Source organism: Triticum urartu, chromosome 1, assembly GCF_003073215.2.
Source record: "Triticum urartu cultivar G1812 chromosome 1, Tu2.1, whole genome shotgun sequence".
Taxonomy (NCBI): domain Eukaryota; kingdom Viridiplantae; phylum Streptophyta; class Magnoliopsida; order Poales; family Poaceae; genus Triticum; species Triticum urartu.
In genome coordinates this window covers 435,030,037-435,050,212 of record NC_053022.1, presented here as the reverse complement: position 1 = coordinate 435,050,212, position 20,176 = coordinate 435,030,037, and the positions used below count along the sequence as shown (strand labels likewise).

At 44.0% G+C, this 20,176-nt stretch overlaps 1 protein-coding gene across 1 annotated transcript; it reads right to left on the bottom strand.

Annotated features, from left to right (window-relative positions):
• Positions 1–12,932: 12,932 nt before the first annotated feature.
• On the bottom strand, positions 12,933–19,568 carry LOC125516626 (cyclin-dependent kinase D-1). Its single transcript, XM_048682000.1, has 7 exons — positions 19,234–19,568; positions 18,273–18,571; positions 18,093–18,201; positions 17,265–17,390; positions 14,061–14,296; positions 13,652–13,975; positions 12,933–13,518 (listed from the first exon to the last, which is right to left on the bottom strand). Exons 1-7 carry the CDS (start codon positions 19,348–19,350, stop codon positions 13,455–13,457), a joined length of 1,275 nt encoding a protein of 424 aa, XP_048537957.1. The 5' UTR covers positions 19,351–19,568; the 3' UTR covers positions 12,933–13,454.
• Positions 19,569–20,176: the final 608 nt, after the last annotated feature.

The window sequence follows — 20,176 nt, the reverse complement described above, 5'->3', positions numbered from 1 at the left end:
TAATCCGGCGTTCATTAACCCGGTCTGGTTTTGACTAACAAGTCTCCAGTGTTATAAGGAAAACCCGGTGTTTATTATATCCCGGTACGGTTTATTATCATAATCCGGCAAATTAAGGATGGAGTTATCAATGCTCCGGATTGGTGTTTACACCTTTACCATACAAGCAGTTGGTCAGCCAACAAGGTATGTTTCAGACGTTATTTTTTATACACTTTGATTATCCATCCAAGTATTGTCTATTTTTGGGCATCATGACCCATCCAGTGGTAAACCACTAGGACACTTTCAAGTTCTTGTATCCAGGAACACAAATCATCATGGGCTATGCATAAATAGATCTCAAAAAGTGGAGCAAGTTTTCACAATGTCAGAGCACCACAACACATGCTCGATGGCATGACAGATAAAGGGGTTTTTTGCTATCCTATTACAAGAAGCTTCAAAACGGCTCCAATTGAATAATTGTTTCTAAGTAGTGGCACACAATAGCTGGTAAACCAGCTGCCGGTTTAAGATGCTTCGTCTGGACGGTTTGATGGTTGAGGGTCATTGGGTGCAATCACTTCTTCTTCATCCCTCCCCAGACGCTGGAAATCAACCGTTGACCAATCGATTCCGGTTAAAGCTTGAAATATGGCTTCTTCATGGATAAGGCTAGAGGGTTTAATGTCAGGAGCGTAAGTGTGCTTACGGATTGGAGGCACAAGTTTTTCAACTTCATGGATTTCGGCAGGCTGTCTCTTCCCTTCAGTATCGTAAGCCGGCTGGAAATGAGATAAATCTGTGTCTTCTGCCAGTTTGCTGGCTATTGGCCGCATCTCCTTTGTCAGCCTTCGGAGATCATCATTGTCGAAGTTTGAACCGTCATCCTTCACACCTGGATATCCTTTTATAATGTCATCCGCTTCAAGGTCCGGAATCCATGCCTTGGCCCGGATTAGCGCGGTTAATGCTCCTGCTCTTGCGGCTGCCTTCTTCAGTTTGGTAATCCGGGCTGGTAACATGGCCAGCTTCTCAAGAGTTTCTTTTATAAGTGATGGCGCCAACTTGTTGTAAGACGCGATGCAAATAGCACGCTCGGATCCAGAGTACAGTTGTTCAATCAAGGTATAAGCCGCTTTAAGCTTCATCCGCATATCTGTGCCCAGATGAGCAATACGAGTGTCTGTCACGGTTTAAAATCAGCAAACTGGTAAATGATAAGATCTCATGAATTGGACAAACTGCATAAGGAGATACTTACCAAAAATAGCGGACGTCATGGCGTTGATTTGCCGCTTCAAACCAGTTAGTTCATCTACAACTGGCTTCAGGGCTGCTTCGGCATCCTCAGCTCTTTTGGTTAAACCGGCCTTCTCGGTTTCCCAGTTAGAACATTCTTTGTTAAAAGACTCCTTTAGCTTTTCCATAGTTGTCAAGGCTTTGGTCAGCTCTTCCTTGGCTTTCACAGCCTCTGCTTGTTGGGACTTCATGTTCTCTTGCAAATCAGCGGTTCGGGCATCTCTATTGCTTAGCTCGGCCTGTAACAGCGAAGATATGTCAACAACATGATATGTATTTTCAAAGTACTAAGTGTATAACAAGTTATGCACTTCTTACTTGGGGGCTAATGCCTATTTGCTCTATTATCAATACATTTTTATAAGTCTCCAGAATAATGCAAGCATTATCCTTGACACTTGGGGGCTAATGTACATCTGTTCAAAACGGACGCCTGGATTTCAATACCCGGATTACCTCGCAAAGCTAAACCGGCCCTTGGGGGCTACACTGAGGAAAGCTACATAATGGCATTGGTAAAGTATCGGTTTTGTTTTCACTAAGGACCTGACATGTTGAGGGTCAGCAGGAGAGGATTAAAGTATTACAAAGTCCCGTTTTAAGATTAACATCATAAAATGACCCTTGGGGGCTACTTGGGCTAGTGTTTCAACTTTGGAATCAAAGAAATAAAGGGAGATGAAAATACCTCATAGCGTTCCTTCATCAGGTTCACCAAACCGGCTTCATAGTCACAGTTTGAGTGCAGACGGTTTAAGAAACCGGAGTGAAGTTCTTCAGCACTGAGATGAGCATAGCTTGATAAGTCAGTGCTCCATTTACCCTTTTCCCTAGCAGCACGCTCTTCTTTGGCGCTATGTTGGGCCAAGATTACAGGATGGCCAGGAGAGCTGTGGACCATGCCAGTAATGATAACATCATCTCCTTGGCCTTCAGTAGTTTTTATGGGTGATGATGGAGTATCAGTATCTCTCACCGGACTACCCTGGTTTGGAGCTGCCGGCTCAGTGTCAGGCACAGCAGGATCAGCTTCTGGTTGTTCATCAATATTCTGGTCTGGAAGGGGTGGTTCATCAAAGGTAGCTTCAGGATGAGGAACCTCTGGTTCATGAGTTTGGTCCGGTTCACCTATTTGATCTTCTCCAAAAACAGCCTGGTCTTCTGACGGATTGTTGACCCGAGCTTTCTTGCTGGGTCTAGCTTTGGCTCGGCGAACAAAATTAAAAGAAGGTTTAGCATCTTATTCAAGATTTGCAACACATTTGAAGAAAGGGTTTGAATGCTTACCCAGCTACAGTTTTAAGAGGAGGGAGTTGGGTTGCTATTGATTCGCCAGAGGATGAGGGAGGTGTCACCTGATAATTTGAATCGGACAGATTAAGAGGTTGTCTGAAATAACCTTCCTTGGCATAAGAATTGTCAGAAGTGGGAGAGACCTCAGATCGGCGCTTCCGAACCGGGGTATCAGGTAAACCGGCCGAAGTGACCTGTTGGCCACTGTGCCGGGTTGTCCGGCGAGCTTCATGCTGCTGCGTCTTCAAAATAAATGTTGGATCCAAGTAAGCAAGAGGATGAGAAAAGCTTACTTTCCGGACTGCTTGACGGGTTTTTTGTGTTGGCATAGAGTCTTAACCGGAGGAAAGGATAATTACCTCTGCATCATTAGCCTGGCTGCCTTCTACGTCCTCCTGATAAAGATCATTGTTAATGAGGTGCATGAAAAGGGAGCCAAGTGAGTCAAGTTCTACCTCAACTTCCGGATCATCGGCATCTTCATCAAGTTCCATGTTGATCCGGTCAGCCGTTTTCCGCTTTGAGGTATGCTTGACGGCTTTGGTTTTGGGACGGGATGGCTTTGCCGCTTTATCTGTGGATTTCCGCTTCCAGAAGGATCATCACCCTGTTTATACACAAACAGAAGAAAGTTTACAAGTTGAACAATTTAAAGATATCAAAGATAAAAAAAGGAAGCATAGTGCTTACAGCAGGCGGTCTATTTTGAGTGTAGAAGGGGTTCAAGCCGGTTTGGCGAAAAACTGATTCCGGTTCATTCAAGATCTTCTTGACGCTTTCAGTGACCTCTTCATCGATTACCTGGATGTTGATGTGGCGTTGGGGGTCTTCTAATTCACCGGTGTACTCACACATTAAACCGGGGCGGCGGCTTAGTGGCAAGACACTCCAAGATATCCAGCAACGCACAAAATCAACGCCCGTTAAACCATTGGCCATAAAGGCCCGGAGCTTGGCGAGTTGAGGGGCATATTTGGCCCGTTCCATAGAACTTAAACGTTGCGGCATTGGATGAGTGTTGGAAAGCCGGTGATCACGGTAGCCTGGAAGAGGGTTCTCATCTTCAGGAGAGGTATCTATGCAGTAGAACCAAGTCTGGTTCCATTCCTTAGGGTGACTGTGCAGTTTGGCATGAGGGAATTCAACTTCCTTCCGCTTTTGAACAGAGACACCACCAAGCTCAGTGTTAGGACCTTTTACAAATTTTGTACGCCGGTTCATATGAAAAAAGTCCAGGAACAGCTCAGCAGTTGGTTCTTCTTGTAAGTACACTTCACAGAAGACTTGGAAGTTGCATATATTGGACACAGAGTTGGGTCCGATATCTTGAGGATGGAGTTGGAAACTCGCAAGCACATCTCGAAAAAACTTTGACCCGGGCGGTTTGAAACCACGGCCTATGTGGTCGACAAAGACCACTACCTCACCCTGCCTCGGGGTAGGAGGATTCTCTGTTCCTGGAGCTCGCCATCGAATTTCAGTTTTCTTAGGCAAGGTGCCGATACTGACCATTCCGTTCAAATGTTCAGTTTTCTTAGGGACAACAGACAACAACTTGAGAGCCAGTCAAAGCGGATTTGCTCCCTGGTCATCGAAACCCTAGCAATACCAATCACAACTAGACGTAGGCTTTTACCTTCATCGAAGGGGCCGAACTAGTATAAACTCCCCGTGTCCCCTTGTCCGGTTTAACCCCTTTAAGCTAACCCGTTGCGATGGCTCCACGACTAAGTCCTTTCACGAGTACATCTGCCGTGACAAACCCATGACAATGACCGTAGTTTGAGGAGTTCATGTATTCACTATGTGTCAATGCTTTGGTCTGGTACTCTATTAAAAGGAGGCCTTAATATCCCTTAGTTTCCGCTAGGACCCCACTGCCACGGGAGGGTAGGACAAAAGATGTCATGCAAGTTCTTTTCCATAAGCATGTATGACTATATTCGGAATACATGCCTACATTACATTGATGAATTGGAGCTAGTTCTGTGTCACCCTAGGTTATGATTGTTACATGATGAACCGCATCCGGCATAATTCTCTATCACCAATCCATTGCCTACGAGCTTTCCATATATTGTTCTTCGCTTATTTACTTTTTCGTTGCTATTGCTACAATCACTACAAAATACCAAAAACATTACTTCTATTATCATTAACTTTTGCTACCGTTACCACTACTATCATATTACTTTGCTACTAAATACTTTGCTGCAGATATTAAGTTTCCAGGTGTGGTTGAATTGACAACTCAGCTGCTAATACTTGAGAATATTCTTTGGCTCCCCTTGTGTCGAATCAATAAATTTGGGTTGAATACTCTACCCTCGAAAATTGTTGTGATCCCCTATACTTGTGGGTTATCAGGGAACGCCTACCCCCCCCCCCCAGGCATGCCCTCCACCCTCGTGGGGGCCCTGTTGCTCCACCGACGTACTCCTTCCTCCTATATATACCTATGTACCCCCAAACTACCATATACGGAGGCAAAACCCTAATTCCACCGCCGTAACTTTCTGTATCCACGAGATCCCATCTTGGGGCCTTTTCTGGAGCTCCGCAGGAGGGTGCATCGATCACGGAGGGCTTCTACATCAACACCATAGCCCCTCCGATGAAGTGTGAGTAGTTTACCTCAGACCTTCGGGTCCATAGTTATTAGCTAGGTGGCTTCTTCTCTCTTTTTGGATCTCAATACAAAGTTCTCCCCTCTCTTGTGGAGATCTATTCGATGTAATCTTCTTTTGCGGTGTGTTTGTTGAGACCGATGAATTGTGGGTTTATGATCAAGTTTATCTATGAACAATATTTGAATCTTCTCTGAATTCTTTTATGTATGATTGGTTCTCTTTGCAAGTCTCTTTGAATTATCAGTTTGGTTTGGCCTACTAGATTGATCTTTCTTGCAATGGGAGAAGTGCTTAGCTTTGGGTTCAATCTTGCGGTATCCTTTCCCAGTGACAGTAGGGGCAGCAAGGCACGTATTGTATTGTTGCCATCGAGGATAACAATATGGGGTTTATATCATATTGCATGAGTTTATCCCTCTACATCATGTCATCTTGCTTAAAGCGTTACTCTGTTCTCTTGAACTTAATACTCTAGATGCATGTTGGATAGCGGTCGATGTGTGGAGTAATAGTAGTAGATGCACGCAGGAGTCGGTCTACTTGTTTCAGACATGATGCCTATATACATGATCATACCTAGTTATTCTCATAACTATGCTCAATTCTGTCAATTGCTCCAGTAATTTGTTCACCCACCGTAAATACTTATGCTCTTGAGAGAAGCCATTAGTGAAACCTATGGCCCCCGGGTCTATCTTCCATCATATTAATCTTCCAATACTTAGTTATTTCCTTTGCCATTTATCTTACTTTGCATCTTTATCATAAAAATACCAAAAATATTATCCTATCATATCTATCAGATCTCACTCTCGTAAGTGACCGTGTAGGGATTGACAACCCCTTATCGTGATGGTTGCGAGGATTTATTTGTCTGTGTAGGTGCGAGGGACTCATGCGCGGCCTCCTACTGGATTGATACCTTGGTTCTCAAAAACTGAGGGAAATACTTACGCTACTTTGCTGCATCACCCTTTCCTCTTCAAGGGAAAACCAACGCAGTGCTCAAGAGGTAGCAACGTCTACTCCAAGTCTCCTGGGTTGCTTCCGTTCCAAAAATAACTCTCCCGAAGGTTTCATCCCGTTTGGACTCCATTTGATATTCCTTTTCTTCGAAACACTGAAATAGGCAATAAAATAGTATTTTGGGCTAGGCTTCCGGTTAATAGGTTAGTCCCAAAAATAATATAAAAGTGTATAATAAAGCCCATAAACATCCAAAACAGGTAATATAATAGCATGGAATAATAAAAAATTATAGATACGTTGGAGACGTATCAGTAACCTGCTCATTGTACCTTACCTGCTTATGCTAAACTACTTAGTATAGGTTGGTTAGTGATCCATCAGTGACCCCCACCATGTCCTTGTTCCCCTGCTTCATCATCGACGACTCGATCAACATGATCGACGATCAGAGCCCGACACCTTACATCACATTACGCCCCTTTTTGTTGGTCGACTCTGCAGAGTTACCATCGAGTGTCGAGAGTGGAACCTCATACATCACTCCTGATGAGATCTCTGTAGTGTAGCTAATTGGTCGTGGTCAACAAGGGTGGTTCCTCCTTCACCCTTCCCGATACGGCTCTGTCGTGCAACACCTCAAGTGTGAACCTCGAGGGTGGTTCCTCTTACGTTCACCTTGATGATTACATCGAGTGGAATTCACCGAGGGTGATTCCTCGGGTTTTCCCCTTGATGTTTGGACACACGGTTACCTTGACTTTACTTGAGACCTTGGTGAAAGTCGGACGGGCCGGAGAGCACCCGCAAGTTAATTACGTGGCACGACCCGGTATTCTGGGCCCTTGCCGTAAGTCCACGAGACGGGGCGTCGGGGTCACATCGATCGTGAGTCTCTGCTCGTCCCCTCAAGCTAATAATACACTATGGTTTGGGTATTTGTTCTGAGTTGGCCTTTGGCCTTTACGCACTAACCACCATGCGAGAATAGTTATGGGCCTCGACGACGTAGTATCAGCCGAAGCTTTGTTAGACGTCCAGTTCAGCATTGTGGCACGGCTGGGCCGGCACCATCCATGTAGAGGTGGAGCCTGGACCCGCCCTGCACGCAACGACCCGGAGTGCAACGGGCGATGGGCCCAGACCCCGGAGTGCTTAGGATGTAGACCGGCGGGGACCTCTCTGCTGAGCCTAGGTAGGGCTATGACGTGTTGATATTCCGAGGCCGGGCATTGACCCAAAAAAGTGTGTCCGGCCAGAGTAATCAAGCGTGTTGGAAAACATGGTGCACCCCTGCATGGAAGATTATCTATTAATAGCCGTGTCCACAGTAACGGACGTTCAGACTTATATCCTGATCTTTTACAAGTAGAAATGGATACTTGAGATATGTGGCTCCGGGATTGCTTTCTCGCAGGGAGTCGAGGAAGGATCTCTGGGCATTAATGCTACAACATGTTTGTTAGTTATAAATTGTTATTCTTTACTCTTCTACATGCTGCAAGATGCTTGAAGATGCTAGTCTTCGATAGGCTAGGCTTTTCCCCTCTATTATGGCATTCTGCGATTCAGTCCACATATACAACCCTTCCTTTTGATACCAATGCATACTTAGTTTAGATCTGATGCTTGTGAGTACTTTGGATGAGTACTCATGGTTGCTCTGCTCCCCCTTTTCCCCTTTCTTTCTTCTTTTTGTTGGTTGCAACCAGATGGTGGACCCCTGGAGCCAGAAGCCAGAAGCCACCGCCGACGGATGCTACTACGTGGAGACTGCCGGCAACCAGGAGTAGTTAGGAGGTCCCAGGCAGGAGGCCTTGCCTCTTCGATCGTTGTTGTTTTTGTGCTTGCCTTCTTAAGGCAGTCTTGTTTAAGTTATATCTGTTCTCAAATGTTGTTGCTTCCGCTGACGCTTGTGTATCGAGCTATGTATTCGAGCCCTCGAGGCCCCTGGCTTGTAATATAAAGCTTGTATTATTTTAATTTGTGTCTAGAATTGTGTTGTGATATCTTCCCGTGAGTCCCTGATCTTAGTCGCACACATTTACGTGCATGATTAGTGTACGGACAAATCAGGGGCGTCACAGAAGGTGTTTGTTGGGTTGGCATAGATCAAGATTAGGATTTGTCACTCCGAGTATCGGAGAGGTATCTCTCGGCCCTCTCGGTAATGCACATCATAATAAGCCTTGCAAGCAATGTGACTAATGAGTTAGTTGCGGGGTGATGCATTACGGAACGAGTAAAGAGACTTGCCGGTAACGAGATTGAACTAGGTATGAATATACCAACGATCGAATCTCGGGCAAGTAACATACCGATGACAAAGGGAATGATGTATGTTGTCATTGCGGTTTGACCGATAAAGATCTTCGTAGAATATGTAGGAACCAATATGAGCATCCAGGTTTCGTTGTTGGTTATTGACCGGAGATGTGTCTCAGTCATGTCTACATAGTTCTCGAACCCGTAGGGTCCGCACGCTTAACGTTCGATTATGTTTTGTATTATGAGTTATGTGTTTTGGTGACCGAGGATTGTTCGGACTCCCGGATGAGATCACGGACATAACGAGGAGTCTCTAAATGGTCGAGAGGTAAAGATTGATATATTGGACGATCGTATTCGGACGTCGAAATGGTTTCGGAGTGGTTCGGATATTTTTTGGAGTACCGGGAGAGAGAGAGGGGAGACCGCAAGGGGTGCCCCCCCCCCAAGGGAATCCAAATTGGACAAGGGGGAGGGGGCGCGGCCCCCTTTCCTTCTCCCGCTCACTCTCCTTCCCTTTTTCCCCTCCGGAAGAAAGGAAAAGGGGCCCGACTAGGATTGGGAGTCCTAGTCGGTTCCCCCCTATGGTGCGCTCCTTGGCCGGCCTCCTCCCTCTCCTTCTTTATATACGGGGGCAGGGGGCACCCCAAAGCACAACATTTGTTTCTTAGCCGTGTGCGGTGCCCCCCTCCATAGTTTACTCCTCCGGTCATATCGTCGTAGTGCTTAGGCGAAGCCTTGCGAGTATCACGTCACCATCACTGTCACCACGCGGTCATGCTGACGAAACTCTCCCTCGACACTTTGCTGGATCAAGAGTTCGAGGGACGTCATCGAGCTAAACGTGTGCTGAACTCGGAGGTGTCGTACGTTTGGTACTTGATCGGTTGGATCGCGAAGACGTTCGACTACATCAACCGCGTTAACCTAACGCTTCCGCTTTTGGTCTACGAGGGTACGTGGACACACTCTCCCCCTCTCGTTGCTATGCATCTCCTAGATAGATCTTGCGTGATCGTAGGAATTTTTTTGAAATTACATGTTGCATTCCCCAACAGGGGGCACGCCACCTGAGCTTGTGGGCCTCTGGTAGGTCTTTTAGCCCTCCCCTGAAGCTTCTAGGGTCTCTTATGGTCCATAAAAAATCACTGTAAAGTTTCATCGTGTTTGGACTTCGTTTGGTATGGTTTTTCTACGAAATAAAGAAATAGACAAAAAAACAGGAACCGGCACTAGACACTGAGTTAATAGGTTACCTCCCAAAAATGATATAAAATAACATATAAAGCATAAAAGATTAATAATATAGTGGCATGAAACAATAAAAAATTATAGATACATTGGATACGTATCAATAAGTTATCTTCATTTAATTACTTAGCAACTAAACTCTTCCATACATTACTACTTCCTTCGTGTAACTGTTTTGCATAGGTTTATGCACTTGGCATTGTTTCTTTCTAGGATCATCAAAGTGTTCTCTCTCCTCCTTAACTGTTTTGCCATGTCATTTTTTCACTTATATGGCATGCTTATCACCTGTGCATCATGGAGCAATCGGAATACAAAATATAATCTAAGGAATACAAAACACAATTCTAACTTCAAAGGCATTCAAACATTGTGGGCCTGCTTGGTTAAAAGACAACTCGGTATTGTCACTCACTTGGTGTTAGCAAAGGTGTTTGGGTCATAGCCACGGTGATGCAATTTTTCCTCCTAAGCCCCGCAGGTCATACTCCATCTGTTCTAAATTAATTAAGTTTTAGTTTTGTCAAAACTCAAACTTCTTTTACTTTGACCAAGTATATAGAAAGATGTATCAACATTTATAACATCAAGATGGTTTCATTGATTCAGCATGAAATATACTTTCATAGCATATACATTTGATGTGGTAAATATATATTAGTATATATTTCTATAGAGCGGACAAAGCTAGAACTCTTATTAATAGCCATATATATTTGTGTGGAGGCTGGTTAAGTTGTGTCTCCATTGATTCTGACAAAAACTAGATAGGAATATTTTACACACAAGATATCCTTAGACATTAACCGAAAAGCATGGTTTGCACGCAAAAAAGAAAAGGAATAGATCACAAGTTGCATGGAGCCCTTTTTCTTTTTGAAAGATAAAATACATTTTGAAATCTGAAGAAATTATGTGGCTACCAAATTGTATTTTTTTAGATTACACTTTTTTTAATAAAAGTATATTAACATGTAATGCACATATGTATGTATATATAGGAAATATTGCACAACTATTGAAGATATTCTTAGTCGGTCCGTCACAAGTTCACATCATTCTCTATTCAAATATTGTGAGCGCGTACGTCTGTACCATATTATTCTATTTTATTCTCCGCTACATCATCCCATAGACATTATTTTATAGGATATATACTTTATCAACGACAACATCATAACTATTGAAGATGCCCTCAGTCAGTCCATCAAAAGTTCACGTGCATCTACTGTAGACATCATCTTAAAGTTAGCAAAGGTGTCTTTTCCCACATGAAATTTGACCTCTAGCAGGTGGATTTTCTATGGCATGCATCGATATCAGCCCACCTCTCTCCTACGAACCACTAGATCTTCTAGGCATTGCATTTGTTTGCGTCCTCGCTTGCAACACCCGAGCTAAACATTGCCCATCAACCATTAGACGAATGATTAACTGAGTGCCTCGTCAGTGAAGCGTTTATTTCGTTCATAAACGTGCGTTTTAGTCAGCATAAATGCAGAGCAATGTACCACTTTTGTGCGCTTACAGCTCAAGTAACAACACAGTTGTGAGAACTTATACAAAGCAAAATCTGTTTTTGTTTCTGATGAAGAAAAGTTTACTTTTTTTTCATGATAATACGCATCTCATTTATATCATAAGGATTATAGTACAAACCACGTACAGACCGACATAGCAAAACTGAAAAGACCGTAAAACGGTTGCCTTTGCATAAATAAATAACAGACAAGAAGTAAAATTACAAATAAGACCGAAGAAACCTCTGAACTTGACACCAACGCCCGTCACAGGCCTCTGAAACCACTATAGCAGCCACCAAAGAAAAAAAATGATAAATCACCTTCACACCCGAACTTGAAGCGCCTCCATCGCTGATATGTAGCTTTGCGGACCTTCAAGGTGGCTCACGAGAAGCAAAACCATTACCGTTGAAAGAATCAGACCGGGACAACACCCCGGACACGCCATCGAACTCCAGATCTGGCATCCCCACACGACTAAGATGTCGGAGGAGAAAACGGCACCTGCCATCCGTGAACCACAAACCCAGCACACGTTCCACCATCTTCCAGATGCCGCCGATGCAGACCACAATCTGCATCCGCTCCTGGATTACCTCCCGAGCTCCGCGCAGGCACTGGAGCAAACGTCGTCGCAACGACGGAGCCTGAGGACACAAGTCCACCACGAGGATGTCGCTGCCGCCACGCCATCCTTACTTGAACAGACTGATTTCCAAATCCATCTCCAACCATAGGACTGATCACCTTGTCGAAATAGGATCTGAAGAAACTTTATTGAGCACTGCCATCACCGCCGCCGAAGCCAAGACGATGGACAACCTAAAAACCTAAACTGCAAGAGTAAAAAACAATCCACACGCGTGGACCCGACGACTCCCCTCACCACCTACGACCGAGGCCGGCGGAGGAGGGGAGCCGCCGGAAGGCGGCGGCGTGGGAGACTCCTGGTGGCAAGGTCGCCTTTTCTTTCTTCAAGCCGAAGAAAGAAAAGCGAATCGATCTATCGTCAGAAAAGTCCATTTTTCAACCCTCATGTTACCACTTGGTTTAACCCTCAAGTTACCACTTGGTTTAAGAACAATTCTCAGTTTCAAAACCGATTACTGCACCCCCTAGACTTTAATACTATTCCCTCGGTAAAGAAATATAAGGGCATGTACAATGCATAGCCCTAGAGTGATGCCTCATACATCATGTAGGATCGGATGTCAGGAAAAGTAGGTTCGGATAAAGCAGCGGGATCCTCTGCAGGAGGGGGTGCCTGGTGTGAAAAAGTGGAGTCCAGCGCATAAAGCTAACAAAGTTAATGTGAAGAGTAGGGGTGCATGTGTAGTGTGAGTCTATTTTCTATTATTTGATAAGACCCACTAGTAGTAGCTTACATTGAAAAGAAAAAATCAATATAGATGTCTCAAACTACTTTTTATCATGGAGCATTTATATCCATATGCCACCATTGTACATGCCCTAAGAGGTGTTTAGGGTGTGCAGTAATATGTTTTAAACGGTAACTTGAAGGTTGAAAATAGACTTTTCTCTTTCCAAATGGAAAAAAATCCTTAACTTTACTTGCCATACAGTAGAAAGTTAGAAACATGTTTAAGTTGATCAGCTCAAAATGAGCAATTGCGTGTTGATGCCTAAATATTTATTAAGTATTGAATGCATTAAAAATGTTGCTAACACTGCAATTATAATACTGCAACAACTCATCTGGAATCAACACTTTGAGTTTCTTTCATTTTCCTTTGTGTCCACCAATGCACTCACTGTTACATCGTCTTACAAGAATCAACATATAATATTATAACCTGCTCTTGGTTACAGGAATTACTGCACCTAACATGTCCGACTAAACAACACTCAAAAGCTCAATGTCCACACAAGAACAAAATGGAAATACATTTCTCGCCAGGGCAAACTCATTTATATATCCGATAAAGATTACAGACTGAGGTTCTCATACCCAATGAAGGTTACAGATTGAGGGGCCTTATGGAAATCGGCTAATTATAGGAATCACCTGTGCACGTCTCTTGGCGTAAATCAGCAACACATCTCTTCAGTTTCATTACAGGAATGAGCTTGGCTGGGCAGCACAGTTGATTGTGTCAGCGACCTTCAGTGAAGCTTTTATGGCTTTGGACACATTCTTTTGTTGAAATTGCCTCTTCAAAGAATATGTAGAAAAAATCAACACACCGGTGAGGGGAAAAATGATGCACGCAAACTTCTTTTACTCTGCATACTCGAATTCAGGATCCATATCTAATTTCCTTTTTAGACGCGACTTGTCGGCACTGCAAAAGAGGTTTAAATGGTCAATATTTCACATGAAGAGAGCTGAATAAATATAATCCTAGATTCAATAAGCTCACTGGTCACATTTTAGAAACTGGAATAAGTTCCAGTGGTCAGACTAGTGCTGTTTACCTATTCAATGTTGGTCGAGGAGCTGGTCGTGTGCCAAACACAACTCCAACATCAACTGACATTGGTATTCTAGAACTCTGACTGGACATGCCCTCGCTGCGCCTCATGCCTGTAGTAGGATGCTCTTCTGCTTTCTCTGCTCGATGAGCATTGATTTCCATCCCATCAGGGGCAGACACTCTGCGCAACTTCCTCGGCGGGGACACAACGACAGGGCCGCCCTGCAGATTCAGATCCGGTATCTTGTCATTCCCTGGGTCCCCTTTCAGCTTTGGCCTTGGCAGCAAATTTGGTTTTGTTGGCGCTGGTACTGACGAGAAGTACCTTCACATGAAACATAAGCACAGTTTTGTTAGAAATGCTGGTAACAGATAAAGGTTTGTGTTTCTGATCGGCCACATCGGCATACCTGTGTTCTAAAGCCTGCTGAGCAGTGATTCTTGCTTTTGGGTCATATGTGAACATTCTTGACAGAAGATCCAAAGCATCATCACTGGCCATTGGAAACAACGAACGAAGAGGAGGAGCAGAGACAAACTGGTATTCAACGTAATCTGGAAGGCAAACCATGTCTGGCCACTGAGAAGACTTTGGAGTTCCAAACGCTGCAAAGATCTTCCCAAGTTGATCAATGTCACTAGAACCCTGCATCATTTAATTTTAGTAACTTGGGAGTGTCCCTGAAAACTCATCGAATGCCAAAATGGAAGTTGCTAATCATTGACTTAAACTAGAGCTTCGCAGTTTCAAACTCAGGCACGCCCTTAAACATGTCACCCCAAACGAATTTTTGTTACCCTCCCTAAGGATCAATCCAGGAAAGCAGGTCATTCGCTAGAAGTAGCATCCTAAAGGATTTAAGAAACAGATGCTTAGAAATGCCACATGTGAGTGCTGTCCTAAATGGTCTATTGTACTCAATAAACTTGACAGTTGATAGGACTACAATATTTACAGGACTATAATATTTACGGAACTACCATATTTACAGGACCAAATAAACCTACAGAGAGAAATCTTATATAGTACTAAAAAATGTTTCCACTGAAAGTGGGACACTATTTTCTCTCTAGAAAAATCTAACAAACATTCTAGATCAACTGCAGCTTCAGAATCAGAAAAGGGTGGAAAGTGGCATACAAAGGCTCAGCAAGACTGCTTTCCTCATATGGAAATCTCCAAACCAGGACATATACCATAAAGCATTTGATGAGAATCTAAGATTTAAAATGAACTACCATTGACACCACTACAGCTAGTAAGAACTTGATGTATAACTTTAAACAAAAGTGAAGCCCACAATGATGAGTATAAACTATAGAGCATTGTTTCTCCAAGCATGAGTAATCATCATATGTGGTACCATTTGTTAGACAAATTTTTTGAGAAAATATCAGCAAATACATACTTCTAGTTCACTTATAACTGGCACCGGTTCTTATATTTGTCACCTTCCACACACTACCAATTTGTGTACCACTCTACCATAATGAACCGCACCCATGAACTTTTGATATTTTTCCATGCTTACATTTCCAATACACAACATAGACTGGGTCATATTAATGACTGGAGGGGGGGGGGCTGGCCTTATTAATAAAAAAGCCTTGATCGTTCATGTTATCTAGCCACACAGATTCTTTGGTATATTTCTACCTCAGATCAAGCCAGAGTTCTATAATACAAGCAGAATGATAACCAGTAAGTAAAAGTCCAATTTTCAGTGGTAAAAGCACCCTACTGGGCAACCAGAATCCAGAAGTGCCCAGAACAGTGTACACTGAAAACCTTTCTGCAGTTAAAACAAGTAGGCACCCTGCTCTAAGCTATTACGTTCACCCAAAACATATTATGCATATGCAGAGTGCACATAACCAAATAAACAAAAGACTATTATATCCTATTATATCACATGGGAAGAGGAAAAACACAAGGCATCATTTATACACAAGAGACTGGAAAGAAGAAGAGAAGTGATGCATTTTTCCTGCCAAGCTTGAGAAACCAAAATCAACATGGTATTTCCTTTTAGGTCTAGGGGTGTGTTTGAGTTGTGGTCAAAGTGCACCCTACCAAAACTTTGGTCATGACCCAAAGATTGGTCTTTGTTTGGATCTATGTTTTTAAGGCGGTAAAGCATCATAAGGCGGAGGAGGGCCGCTCTGACGCCTAAGCACCAAGGCGAGGCAAAGCGACGCCTTAAACATTGCAGGAAAAGAGTTATCAATAGGTCTGCACATAGTAATACTAGAAAAAGAGCAATGGCTGAAAGATGGGCCACTACTTATGCACCTCCCAGTGGCCCAAAAGCCCATCTGGTGGCCATATACACCCCCGTGAACTAATTCCACTATCTCCTTCCCTTCTTTCCCACCACAGCCGCCACGGCGCCACACCCTTCTGGTCCTCCCTCCTCTTCGCAGTCCCCCCTCCTCTTCATGGCCCCACCCTTCTCCCTCACAGCAGCAAGCCCCAGGAGCAGCCACAACTAGGGCAGCCAGGAGCCTCCAGTCCTCCCTCCTCTTCATGGTGCCGGGAGACAGCCAGGCCATCATCTCCAAGCCCCAGGAGCAGCCACAACTAGAGCAGGCACAGCCGTACACTCCATGTCTGTCTAAGGCGGGGTAGGCGCCTTGCCATCCTGGGGCGCCTCAACGCTTAGGCGACGCCTTAAAAACAGAGGTTTGGATTGTTGCCAATTTTTTGGCATGCCAATGAACTCTAGCCAACAGTAGTTCATTTTTCTTGCCAATATTGGCCAAATCATGGGCAACCAAAACCTCAACAAAAAATTTGGCTAGCCAATGCTTTGGTGGGGCAACCTTGGGCACAAACCACACCCTAGCTTTCGTCAGTTCTGGTTAAAAAAGAAAGCACAGTTCAAGGGAAAAACTAAATCTGGTAAAGCAGCCTAGTACCAACCACAACCATATCTCTGGAACCTAGTCATTGACCTAGACAAGAGAATGATTTATATGTAAACCAGCCCCACTGATTACCAAAATAACAATATTGTGAAGTTGAACTACATATTTCTGTGAACAAAAAAACAGGTATATCAAAATATGAACCGAGCTTACTTCATTTGAATTCTTTATTATCACTGCTATATTTCTTTTCTTTTCAGTTTTAACACGTCTGGCATAAATGCTTGCATGCTGTGTGGCTAGGAGCAATTAGCTCCCGGTTCACACAATCTACTGTCAAATGTTTGAATCCTCCAAAAGAAATTAAGTCATACTTTTTTTACATTAAATTAAGTCATACATTTTTTTGACATTAAATTAAGTCACACATGAAAGCAGTTTGTCTAGTTAATCCATTAGCGGGTTCAAAGCAATCTATTTTCTTGGACAACAAAAGAACCCCACTGGAGCAGACCAATTACCAGATTTTCCCAGTTGTACTTACAGTCTGTTCGAGCTTTCAAAACGATGTTCTGAGTTGTGACATAAAAACTGTTTCACCCATGCAGTTATCACATCATCAATGAACAGTGTACTTAGCCATACACATGTTACATTCAGAGTCACAGATAATATATCTTAATCAGAGATAGATTGAAATGAATAAATATATTGACCATATTGAGAAAACTAAGAGGCTGTTAAACCTGGAGAAATGGTCGTCTAAGCAGCAACTCGGCAAAAATACAACCAGCAGCCCAAACATCAACGGCAGATCCATACTGCTTAGTGCCAAACAGTAACTCTGGCGCTCGGTACCATCGTGCAAACACCTAAATGTGGTGAAAAAATAGTCAAATTCCAAGTGTCCATCAGGACAATGTAACTCAATCCAAAGATGAAGTGCAAATTAATCACATTGCAGTAAACCACACTATGAAATAAGCTTAGAGATGGTACTTGCCTAGGAGATGTTTAATGTTGTACTAATAAAAGTGATGGACTAAGAGTCTAAGATATCTTCCAGATATGATGTAACTTTTTACTGGGAGGATCTAATGTAACTTGCAAGAATGAAAATCCACAGCGAGTATAAATCATTTACAATAGTTAGCATCCTTTTCTAATCAGCATCAGTGTGTTTGAAAGAAGTATCCTTGTTAAGTCAATAATTTTTAGCATTTTTCATTATCACATCATCAATGAATCAACAAAGAGCAATTAATCGACAGACAAATTTATCTACCTCCCAAAGTGCCACGGTACTCCAAATTAATATTGTTATTGTTAATAATTGTATGATCGACAAATACTGGCAAGCATGTATCATGCTCTTAATGGATAAGCAGAAAATTAGAAGCATCAAGCAGCACTATACAGATGGCCTAGAGGCATATAAAGCATAAGAAGTAATAATACTACTTCAAGAAAGTTGTCACCGTACATTTTTATCTTATGACCAGTTTCTGGGATTTCTAAGAATCCGGGACACAGTTAAACAGAATGCATATTTACATAGATCTATTAACAAGAACCTGGTGAGTGAAGTTCCGTTCTGGGCTCCCGAATATGCGTGCTAGACCAAAATCACCAAGCTTGAGCTGTCCTTCAGCACCAATAAGTAGATTATTTGGTTTCATATCCCTGCAGTACAGCTTCTGTTAAAGACTCGAATGTTGTTTTCTCAAAAAGAAAATTAGCCAGATAGTAGGTACCTGTGCAGCACCCATTTCTTATGGCAAAAGGCTAGACCTTTCAACATCATCTGAATATAAGATTTTATGTCCGCTGGAGATAATACAATGTTTCTATCACGAATGACTGCTTCCAGGTCTGTTTCCATAAACTCAAATACAAGGTGCAAGTTTCCCTTGTAAGGGAAAGCATCAATCAACTCTATAATATTAGGATCTTTGAGCTCCTTAAGCAGCTTGATTTCCCTCAATGCAGTGAAGTTGACGCCTTCCTTGTACTTCCCTAGGCGGATTCGCTTGATTGCAACTGTCTCCCCGGTCTGAAAACAAAAGGCATGCCATTTATGATCATTAGCTCAAACGGACTGAAGTATCACAATGAAACCTGAGCAAGCATCGTCAAGAGCAGAATGAAACCTGTCAAGATTAAATCCTAGAGAACTGAAAGAGTTAACTTGGGAATACTGAACACCTCTTGAATGAAATTTTAACACCTTGGACCCCTAGCCCTACTATCCAGAGACGAAAGACTATTAAGGACCAAATGGCATGACCTGTTATTCCACTACAACAGATTTGCCAAAACCTGCACTGCAGCTAAAACCCACCATAGTGTGAGTGTCAACAGGACCAGCTCAATCAGCGATGCCAGTGATCGAACGAAACAAGGTGAATTACATTCTCCTGGGAGCTAATACGCATGGCGGGAGGCTAGCCTGCTCGGCTTCGGCTGAGAAACAACCCTAGCCAATTCACGCCGAGCCCAGAACAACCAGCGAGGCCAATTAACAGAGCTGCCGCTACCAAAAGCCCTAAACCCTAAGCTGAATCGCTCCCACAACCAATATCCACCACAAAGCAGACGGACGGACCAAGGGGGGGCGGAGCCGCCTGTGGCCTAATTCTCGAGGGGCGGGCGCAGATCAGCGCGCCGCGAGGGTTTAGGGGCGGGGGCGGGGGCGGGGGGGAGGGAAGGTCCGACCTTGGTGTCGATGGCCTTGAAGACGACCCCGTACGTGCCCTCTCCGAGGACCTCGCGCTTGAGGTAGCGGTCCGTGACGCGCTTCTCGCCCGCGTCGTCGCCGCCGCCGCTCGCCATGTGGGGCGGGGCCCGCCGCCAGCCTCCCCTCCGGAGGGGGCGGCGCAGGCGAGGGGGATCCCGGAGAGCGCGCGGGAGGGGGCGCTGCGGGAGGGGCCGACGGGGGGCGAGGGGGCGGCGGGTGGGGGAGCGGCGAGGTGCGGCCCTGCCGTTCAGCGCCGGGGGGAAGAGGAAGGAGGAAAAGGAAAATTCCGTGTTTTCGCACTTTATTTCGGCCTAGGTGTTTGTAAATGGGTTTGCCTTTTCTTTCTTGGTCGTTGGACCGCTCCTCCACGCCCGTTTGTGGATCGGAAGTCGGATTGAGTTGGGCCAGCTCGCTGATGAGGGTTCCGTTGGTGTTGTTTCGGACCGTTTGAATCGCGAGCAAAGACGACCTAGGGCAGAGCCTAGTACCGAGGGTGTATCAGTTTTTCTTTCACGTCTCGCAAAAAAAAAAGTTTTTCTTTCACGAACTGATCCTAGTTCGAACGGTCACCAGATTTCAAGTCCTGTACGTACTTGCATTGTTCTATTTTTCTGGATTTATTGCAGCCTTCCGGCGATGTGCGTCATAGGTGTGAGTGTGACGACCAACCCACCAAATGTGCTACAAAGGCGTCTGTCAATCTCAAGATGATGTGCCGACTCGATCTCTCTGAAATGCTCGTAGGATAAAATGTGTGTATATGTGTTTATAGAGATGAGTGTATGTGCGTATGTATAAGCATCTACATCTGTGTTGTGTTAAAAGAATAGTTTTTCTTTCTAGAACCACACATCTATTATAAAAGATTCACTAAAATAGAAAAGCATCTCAAACATAATTAAAAAAACATCAAGGTTTATG

What these genes read in the sequence shown, in the direction of transcription:
- LOC125516626 (XM_048682000.1), bottom strand. Translation starts at nt 19,350, where the DNA reads ATGGCGAGCGGCGGCGGCGACGACGCGGGCGAGAAGCGCGTCACGGAC. An exon ending in TCAAGGCCATCGACACCAAG is followed by an intron (nt 18,572 to 19,233) that starts GTCGGACCTTCC and finishes TTTTGTTTTCAG; the next exon opens with ACCGGGGAGACAGTTGCAAT. An exon ending in CAGCAGGCTTTAGAACACAG is followed by an intron (nt 13,976 to 14,060) that starts GTATGCCGATGT and finishes TTTCATGTGAAG; the next exon opens with GTACTTCTCGTCAGTACCAG.